The following is a 10,636-nucleotide window of genomic DNA, read 5'->3' on the forward strand; positions in this document are numbered from 1 at the left end:
TCGATATCCAACCCGATTTAATAATGAGAAATATTATACTATCTATTTATATTCGTATGTTTTTTTCCATTTTTTGTCATAATTAAAATATGTACAAATGATATGATTTAAATTACATTTTTTTTCCTAACACGACTTTTAAGATGTAATTGAGGGAGCAATCAAATGTATAAACAAATGCAAAATATTTTCTTTTTCTGGTGCGATTTTGATTAATAGTTAAAAATTATGATGTGTTTTAGTTACTCAAATGTAATGAGGCATAATAGTTACCTATATTTGAAAGTTAAAAAGATTTCATTCTACTATTTATCAAAGTAAAAAAGCTCATTATTGATTTGTTTGTGGATTCAAGATCTTTTTATGCAACACTTGATTGTATTATAATTCATAAATTTTCTATTTTATTGCCGAGATTATCAATATACGACACATTAATAACCAATTTATGTATATTTAGCACCATTTTATTTTTTAATTATGATTTTGTCTTAAATAAAGTTATTATACTATCGATTGTCTTAAAATAAACATTATAATATAACTAATATAGTAATATATAATCACTTTTATAAATATCTACGTGGTTAATATTTGTATAGTATTGTTGTAACTAAGGATTAATTTGCCGCTAATACAAACTCTTATAAGAACTCTCTAAGATAATTTTTAAGCGATTCAAAAGATTTTGGGTTGATATCCCTAAGTTTCAAATATAACTCATATTTATAATCATGTGATACCTCACCTCATGATAATCTTCGAATGTGGGACAATTCAACTATTTATATGTAGTATATTTACCACACCTACATTATTTTTCAATGTGGGATAAACAATATACTTAGAAATACACCATTTTTTTCGCACCTAATTCGACATCTAACCCAGTTTAATAATAATAAGCAAATACTATACTATTTATTAATATTCGTATAGTACATTTTTTTAACTTATTATCGTAATTAAAATATGTGCAAATAATATGATACTATATTCTAATGCTAGCATTTATTTACCACGAATCTAATTATATAATTTTTCAAAAAAAATATGTTACTTTAATTTGCTAAATTAGATGTATAAGTTTCTATATAAAAATTATAAATATCACTTGGACATAATATAAAAAATATATATATATCATATCGTGGAGATAATGATATAAACTCTTAAGAGTTCTCCAAGACAATGCTTAAGATACTCAGAAGGTTTTGGGTTGGTATTTAGGTTCTAAGGATGTCTTCTATTTATAATCATATGATCACCCATCTTATGCTAAACTTTCGGTGTGGGACAATTCTATTATTTATACGTAATATATTCACCACACCAACATATTTTTCAATGTGGGACAAATAACATACTTAGAAATACACCATCTTTTTCGCACATAATTCGACATCTAGCCCGGGTTAATAATAATGAGCAAATACTATACTCCCTCGATTCAAGATCTAATACAACATTCCTTTTTTTACACTATTTATGAACGAATAGAATCTTTATGATTCCGTGCAATACGTAGGATATAAATATGGTCATGTGGGATCTTATTTGATTCACCTATAAAGTACAATGAAAATATCAAATTTTTAAATTTTTTATAATGTAAACTTAAAAATATTTACGTTGTAATTTGTGTCTTGGCAAGTGTATAAATGAAAATGTTGTATTTGGTCTTGAATGGAGGGAGTACTATTTATTAATATTCGTACGTTTTTTTTTCTAATACTTTTTTGGCAAATGAGATGTATAAGTTTTTATATAAAGATTATAAACATCACTTGAATATAATACATAATATAGAAAAAATATGTATATATCATGCTGTGAAGATAATGATATAAACTCTTAAGAGCTCTCCAAAACAATACTTAAGAGACTCAAAAGGTTTTTGGTTGGTATATAGATTCCAATAATGACTCCTATTTATAATTATAGGATCACCCACCTTATGTTAATCTTTCGATGTGGGACAATTCTATAATTTATACCTATTATAATCACCACACTAACATTATTTTTCAATGTGGGACATATAACATATTAAAAGAAGTACACCATCTTTAATACTCGTATGTGCAAATCATATGAAATCTATACTCTAATGAAAGCATTTTTTACCACGAATCTAATTATGTTATCTTCATAATTTTTATAACAACATTTTTTTGCTAAATGAAATGTCAAAGTTTTTATATAAAAATTAGAAACTTCTCATGAATATAAAATAGGAAATATAGATATTATAATAATTAAAAGATTCTCCACTTTATTTTTTATGTGGAAAATATTATTTATAAAACTTTCCTAAATAAATTTTTGATGATGTGGACGCTCTAGAATCACTCGAAAAAACTCTCTTTTATATATATATATAGATTGCTTAACAGTTTTTCACTTTTTTTGGTTGTTTCATACTACGGCCTGCAACTATGTGTACATGATTACTCGTCAGCCAATCGTCATCGTCCAACACGCCGTTGTAGCACTGCTTCAACGGCGGCAGACCAGTAGCAAACCACACCGCCGACCACTGGCCGTTAACTACCACCAACAAATCCACCGTACCATACTTAAACCCTTAATTAATTTAGAAATAAACCCTAATTAAAAAAAAGGAACAAAATTATGAGTAAGGGTTAAATTAATTATTGAAATATATCATTAAAAGATTAAATACATGCTCGTCAGTTGAATAATCATTAATAATAATTAATGATTGAAGAATTTTAATAAGGTTGAAGAAGGTTAAGGTTTCAACAATAGGTCAAGGGTAAACAAATGGAAATTTTGGTACAAAAAGTACTGTAATGAGTAAACATCCTACTGCGAAAATAAATTCCGTTAATAAAACGTCGTCGATGAAAATTAGCCCTTAACCTAAACTACCCTAGAATACTCCTACTGCTTCCATGTTCTACTGCTACTCTCTGCCCCGCTCTCAACACCAAAAATATGAAGAGCCCTCTCACCTACTCCTTTTTGTCCCATGCTCTCTGCTAACCCACAAAACAGCTAGTCTTGCTATAGACGGATATATCCGTCTATAACTAAAGACAGGTCAAATAGCTTGAAAGTGGTAGCATTTTTGGCCCCCACCACCCCACTTGTTGTTTGTCCTATTAGGAATGTGATACTCCCTCCTATTCCAGATAATTGTCCCATTGTCTATTTTCGTCTAGTCGGGTAACTGTCCCATTGTCTATTTTTGGTAAGTGTTGTGGTCCAAATTCAATTCCATTTCCGTCTATTCACATAACTGTCCCATTGTCCGTTTTGTATGGTCTAAACTCACTTTCTTAATTCTTGTGCCATTTTCACAATGGGACGGTTATGTAGAATAGAAGGGAGTATTATATTTGACCCGTCTTTAGTTATAGACGGATATGTGTCGTCTATAATAAGATTTTGTGCACACAAAATAGGCCAAAAAATGAAGCCCCTACTCTTTACGCCACTTTTGCCCTTCAAACAAATAAGGATTGGTAGTGGACTAATGGTATTTCTTTTGGGCCCATGAACAAGAAATTGTAAGGCCTTTTTCGTCCAAAGCATGATCCCAGTACATGGGAGCAATGTTGTCAAGATCGGGATTCTACTTTGGATCGATGGGGAGGGTAGGATCGAATCGGTAGAATCGGATCGTAGAATCGCAAGATTCTACAAACTCACTAAATATAATTTTTTATTTGGTAAAAACATATAATTGAAAATCAAAACACTTATTTATTAATATTTATTCATAAAATATTGGTAATTAATGATTTTAGTATCATTGTATGAACAACTTACACAAAATTTGGGTTTTACGGTGTCATTATATAAAAATATATATTATTTTTTTATTATGTAATCGGATCATAGGATCGTAAAATTGTAGGATCGTATTATGATCCCATCTCTAGAAATTTTCAAATTAATAAGATCGTAAGATTCTACAACTATGATAGAATCGTAGTATCCAGGATCGGTAAAGCATTTTTGGATCGTAAAATCGTAGAATCGTTGGATCGAATCGCGATTCTGACAACAATGGCTTCCCATTTATTTGATTTTCTACTGCTTGATTTTGGTCCGAATACTTCCAAGTTTAAATCGTCTCCTCTTGGCCCGATTCAAGTTCCGTCTCGTTCCATTATATCTTTAAGGTTAAACTGACGTCTTCCAAATAAATAATAAAATGAGCTATTTAACTCTAAAATAAGTAAATAACGCTAAATTGAGTTATTAATTGAATCAAATAAGAGATAAAATGTGGGCTTAAAACATGTAAAATGATGTGTTATCAGGTACTCGCGAAAAAAGAGCTGAACAAGTGCCAATTCTACAAGGATATGCTGTATGAATGCCGCAAGCAGTCCGCCATATCATCCGTGAAGCACCACCAAAAAGATGAAGTCTATTTACAGAGTATGAGTGAGTGAGTTTGACACGAGGCCGTTAAAAAAGGAATGAGAAAGATACCGAAACAGAGAAATACGGAGTACTATCTGTTATGTGAAAGGTCTTACGATAAGCTTATTTGGAGACGGTTTGATACAAGTATTAATAATTTGTCGACAAACTGACACCTTCTGACAAACGGTAGTAAATCGAGCATGAGTAACTATAATAACCAGGTTTAGGAATAACTTAACAAGATATGCAGCATACCGTATTTTATTTTGCACATTCTGGTTTAGGACGGATATATCCGTTTTATAGTTAAAACTTTTTTTTTTTTTTTTTTTTAAAAAAAAAAAAAAAAAAAAAAATTAAGTAAGAAAACTAGGTTGATCCTCTAGGGTAGGACCAACCTATCTCATCATTTCGAATGGGGGAGGTAAGTTGAAGCCACCGGCTATCAAACCACCTCGAAAGAGTTGGACATGAATGTCCAATAGAAGCCCTGAAGTCAACAACCTTGTTGGCTTCACGAAAACAATGTTTAATTATCACTTCATCGAAAAAATGAAGGTCTAATTTCACATCCTTGATAATACTAGAAATGATGCAAACGGTTAGTTATTATTACTTCACACTTAGATGATGCAAACGAATAATATCTAGGAAATAACAAAAGTTTCTCCTCATCTATCTAAATCCTGTAATACTTCACCCATTTTAGACTTTTAGTTAATTATAAAGTGGATGCCTACGTCTTAAGCAAAGCTATAACTGATTTTATAGGAGTGTAAACTTCACCAGTTTTAGTTATAAAGCGGATACCTTAGTGTCACGGTCCGGAACTTTGAGCCGGAATGTGGCGCGCACCTTTGTACGTCTAACACACGACAAGAATACAAGCGAGAGCGTCAAGCACTAGTGCATTCGTAATCGATCTCGGTTGGCGTGTGTCGGGAATCCTAGTCACAATTATCAAAGTCCGGCACACGGAAGTAATAAAAGTAAGCAATACGATTATTGAAAGTAAGAAACAAGCAATATCAAGCTTAAGGACAAGAAGCGGCTTTGATTGATTTGCACCTCTCATAGAGGCAAATTTGATAGTTTGAGTCCGGTAGCAGGATACATTGATTTTGCAGAATAGCGATACGTTTTGTAAACACCTAAAAACGTATCTTAAACTAAAAACAGGACTCCAAGATTCGACACGCAGGAAGTAGTCTTGGAGTACTAAATGAAACTAAAAACAGAAATGAAAATACATGAGTACAAATAAGAAATCTAAGGGCTCCAAATGCAAGGTCCGCGCGCGCAATTCTCAGGGATTATGCGGCTAAAAGTGCGGCTCCTTACACTTAGCTTTGTCTTAAGGGAGACTAACTGATTTTATTTAGGGTTTTGTCGAGCTATAAGCTCGTCAACCAGAGCATAAACATCATTGTAAGAAGATCCACCTTCCTCAACAGCTTTCTTAGCCTTCGTCGCTAAAATTTGTACATTTTTCTTCATCACTTGAACATCTTTATCACCACTTAAAATCCGCCTCACGGCAAACTCAACCTTGTCCCGAGTCGTCACTGTAACCTTAGACTTGAAATCTGTCGCTGACATGTACGTACACTCCTCGTTCCCAACTCGAATACCTACCTTAAGCACATCAACCAGCAAACTCTCATTGAAGAATTGATCGACTGCGAGTGGCCATGTTATAAAGGGTACCCCAGCACACAAGCATTCGATAGACGAGTTCCATCCACAATGAGTCATAAATGCACCTACATTAGCATGGTCTAGTATTAGCAATTGAGGGGCCCACCCTTTAATTATAAGTCCCTGGTTCGAATCCTTGATCCGGTCCTCAAACCCGGTTGGAAACCAACCTGGCTCATTTGGGTTAGTATAATGAAGACTCTTAGCCACCCAGATAAATGGGTGTCCAGATGACTCGAGTCCGAGTGCTATCTCGTGAAATTGCTCCTTACACAGACTAGCTTCACTTCCAAAACTCACGTACACAACTGAATGTTGAGCTTTGGAACGAAGCCAACCGAGTATCATGTCGTCATCATCGACGCTTTGGCTCGCTCCTCTCTCCGATTTATCAAGTGCGGTTTTGTTGGAGGATTTGCTTACAGGACCTGATGAAAAATAAGAAAATTACATGAAGCAAAACTTAACTGCTAATAGATGAGGCACTGTTAGGTAAACAACGGATTAATATAAGCAGAAGCAGATTTAGAAAGCAGATTTAGAAAGCAGATTTGACTAGCATAATGATTTAGCGGGTTTGACTAGCAAATTTATTTAGCAGAATTGTTTTAGAGGTGTTTGGTAATTGACAGTTTTAGATTAGCAGATTGTTTAGATCCTTTGTAAAATGACAAATAAGGATATAAATAAATTATTTATTAAATATATAAGACAATTTTTTTCCTTTCTAATCCGCTAACCCAATATGCTGGTAGGAGCAGCATATTGCAAAATAGCATATTAGACCCCAATATGCTATTTCACTATGCCAAACCAAACGCTTTAAATAGCATATTCGTAAGTCAAACATGCTAAACCTCTCCAATATGCTGAAATTTGGCCAATATGCCATTTACCAAACAGAGCCGAAATGTGTGGCTGACCTAAAGTGACCCGACCCAAATTCGACCCGGTTGCTTCATTTACCACCTCTAGTTACAACAGTCAGCAGGTTAAGTACTACCCATTTGATAGATAAGACAAAAGTAAATAATTTAGGGATCTGTGTCTCAGTCAAATTTATCAAAACTAGTATGAAACCTGCGGTATATATAGACCCTTTACTTTTTATTTTAATGTATTATATATATATATATATATTTTATTTACATATCATTAATTTTTCATATTTTACCCCTTTTACTTTAATATGAGAAGAAAAATTTGAACTGGAAAACTAATCAAGAGAATTAAGCGAAATCATGAAATGTGTGTTTAAATAAAAATATTTTTTTACCATAGAGCTAACCAGTTAAATTTAGGAATTTTCTCAAATAACTTTAATGATTTTTTTATTACAAAAACTAATAATATCGGTTTATTTTTTTTTTATACGAATTAAGTTTATGTTAAGTCATTCTCTAAGGAATATATAATAATAATAGCACTAATAAAAGATTTTGCCATTTAAATTTTTTAGATTTATATAAGTTTTTTTTCTTAATTAAATAATTATAATTTAGAGTTTAGAAAAGATGGTAGTGATTAAAAGATCATAATATATTAATGAAAAACAATAATTTATTGAAAGAAAATCTTGCATGTTTCTTTATTTAAGCGGATTCCTTCCGATGGAAAACTTTTGAGAATTTTTATTCTCTTAGTATATAGGTAAGGGCGTTTCATTGTTAGAAAATTTTCCACACCCCCGTCCATTAAATCCTAGAACCGCCTCTGTATATAGGAGATGAGATTGTACTAAGACCTAGCAAACAGGTCAACCAGACCAGGTTCAGGTTGAGTCATTTTGTTCCCAGCCAGTTTCAAGTTTGAAAGAGTTTGGGTCAGTTCGGTGTCGGAACGAGTCATTTCGGGATCAGGTTAGGTTGGTGTCGGAACGGGTCATTTCGGGTTCTGGTCAGTTATGAACTAGGTTGCACGAACACTCCTCCTAATCGGTGTTCCCGTGTCGGACACAACACTCGTCGGACACACGTCAAAACGTGTCGGACACCTGTAAAGCCGTGTCTAACTTTCATCTTTTACTTGGGCACGTGTCCGACGCGTGTCCATGGTATTTTGAGCCGTGTCCATGGTATTTGGACACACCTTCAAACGGAAAGTTGAATTTAAGTTAAATGGCGTGAATTGTTATTGATGGGGCATATTCTGCACCGCTGACCAAGTCAACATATTGAGCAAGGTCAAGGGTATCCACAGCAAAGTCAACGACTTAGACAGTCTAGCCGATGGAGCCCATCGGCCTGTCACCGGGGTCTCGGCCGACAACTAGCCAGTAGGGGACACAGGTCCGCGTACTCATATCCAAGACCCTCGGCGAGCCTGCCACAGGTCCATCGGCCGAGGGTACAACGGTCTTTTTCACCTGATAGCCACTTGGCCACTTGGCCACTACGTGACAAAAGGTGAATGCCTATAAATACTCCTCAACCTTCATTGAGGAAATGATCCACAAATTGACCTAATAACCACTATTCATCTGGTAATATCTTCCTTATCTCTCTACAATATACTCTTAGCCAAGTTATAACAACTTCTCTCTAAGTTCACTGACTTGAGCGTCGGAGTGAGTACGCTCGGCCAAAGCCGAGCCCTCAGTTTGTTCATCGTTTCAGGAGACCGCAAGGAGGATTCAAACAAGGACATCAGTTTACTAGCTACGAGTGGTAACAAACATCTGCTCTGGAATTACACCCGGAACAATTATATGGTTGAATTTGGTGGGCAAATGATGTTCTTTAGACAAGTAATGAGATGTCGAAATAGATTGATTATAAGTTGGTTTTTGGTTTTAGAAATGAGAATAAGTTATATTTAACGTCAAATTTGACCTTCATTTATTTAAATTTAATATCATACTTTTTCAAAAATGAAATCACACATATATAACTATAAAATATATATTTTATTAAATTTAAATAACGTGTCCCGTGTCCTAAATTTCATGGGATGCCGTGTCACGTGTCCGTGTCGTTTCCGTGTCCGTGTCCGTGTCCGTGCTACCTAGGTTATGAATAATAAATGGGTCATTTTAGGTTAACTATTATCAAGTTTATTATGGATAATAATCGGTTTGCAACAATAAACATTTGAGGCGGATTAATTCAGGTTCGGTTTAAGCTTGGATGCCGGGTCGAGTCATTCGGTTCGGGTTAATTTTGCCATATTCAAATTTTTACTATAAAAAAACAAAATTACCACTTACCCAATGCAAAAAGCTTGACTCCAATAACTGTTTTTGCATGGTTATGGTATCCAGGCTCCAAGTCATGAGCAGAGTTAGCCATAATAGCAAAGCTATCCATCTCAGCTTTATGTATCTCTTCAAAAAACGAGACAACATTAGGGTCACTCTGGCAATGAGGCATGCGATTCCTGGTCATGTAAACCGGGTCGGGTAAACCCGGAAGAAGGAAAGGTTGATCGTCCGACTCGACATTCTCATGCGGCTTAAATTTCCTTAGGCAATCCTCTACACAAAACGAAAACACACTAGCACCTCGAAAAGCAATCCTAGGGATGCCGGCCTTGTTGGCCACATCCAGTGTCCAGGATTGGACCACGTCGCTGACTAAACAGTCAGGACGATGGGTCTCAAGGAGCCCCAGTAGGGGCTCCTTCAGACCCAACACAGACATAAATACCTTGTAACGAAGCTCGGCCGAGAGGGAATGAAGAGTGTTTTCGACATCTTCAGGTAGTCCAAACTTCAACCTGTCAACCAAGTGATGTTAGTCCAGTAATAGCCGGGTTAAAGCTTGCAGAAATGCAGGAGTTGAGAGGTCCTGTGTTCGACTACCAGCTGAGGCGATGATCACTTGGTCATTGCAGCCCCCGAAAGGAGTGACTTACATGGTTCATGTGGTGGTGCGGGAATGCATGGGCCGGGGGATTCAACCCCTCGTCGTCATAAAAAAAAAAAAAAAAAAAAAAAAAAAAAAAAAAAAAAAAAAACTTCAACCTGTCGAGGTCTAGGAGATGGAACCCAATGTCGTGGCCGGCTTCTTCTCGGTCTCGAGTTATGGCGTTTTCGAAGATTTTTGCGTTTCGAGGGGTGGTTATTATCGTCACTTTAACCTTTGGGTGACTTGCAACAAACCTTGCTGCGTCTACCATTGGAAGAAGGTGTCCTCCCGCTATGTGTGGGAAGAAAAATATCTTTACTTTCCTCATTTGGGTGACTTTCAATTATTAAGAGGAAAGAGTTTATTGCCTTGAATGAATGAATGGATGTTATTATATACCACTCCCAGGATTCAGTTTCAGGTGGGCAAAGTGGTAATAATATAAGGTTCACTCGAAAAAAAATCGGAGAGTTTAACTAAAAATTTCAAAAATTTAATTGGGGTGGGGGCCGGGGTAGTCTCCTAATTCGACCACTGCTCCTTAGTAGTTATAGTGTACGATCGTTGTATGGTATATTAGTGTGACAGATTAAAAGTAACCACATCTTATCTTTATTAATTCAGAAGACAATGTTGAATGCAGGATGCGGCACGTCATTGTCATTTGTACAACTTTTTTTTTTTTTTGA

At 35.0% G+C, this 10,636-nt stretch overlaps 1 protein-coding gene across 1 annotated transcript; it reads right to left on the bottom strand.

Annotated features, from left to right (window-relative positions):
• Nucleotides 1-5,432: 5,432 nt before the first annotated feature.
• LOC141604750 (anthocyanin 3'-O-beta-glucosyltransferase-like) lies at nucleotides 5,433-10,341 on the bottom strand. The gene is made up of 3 exons (XM_074423236.1): nucleotides 10,064-10,341; nucleotides 9,308-9,816; nucleotides 5,433-6,530 (listed from the first exon to the last, which is right to left on the bottom strand). The coding sequence occupies exons 1-3, from the start codon at nucleotides 10,273-10,275 to the stop codon at nucleotides 5,779-5,781; spliced, it is 1,473 nt and encodes a 490-aa protein (XP_074279337.1). The 5' UTR covers nucleotides 10,276-10,341; the 3' UTR covers nucleotides 5,433-5,778.
• Between the last annotated feature and the right edge of the window lie 295 nt (nucleotides 10,342-10,636).

Source organism: Silene latifolia, chromosome 10 (assembly GCF_048544455.1).
Source record: "Silene latifolia isolate original U9 population chromosome 10, ASM4854445v1, whole genome shotgun sequence".
In the NCBI taxonomy this organism is placed as follows: domain Eukaryota; kingdom Viridiplantae; phylum Streptophyta; class Magnoliopsida; order Caryophyllales; family Caryophyllaceae; genus Silene; species Silene latifolia.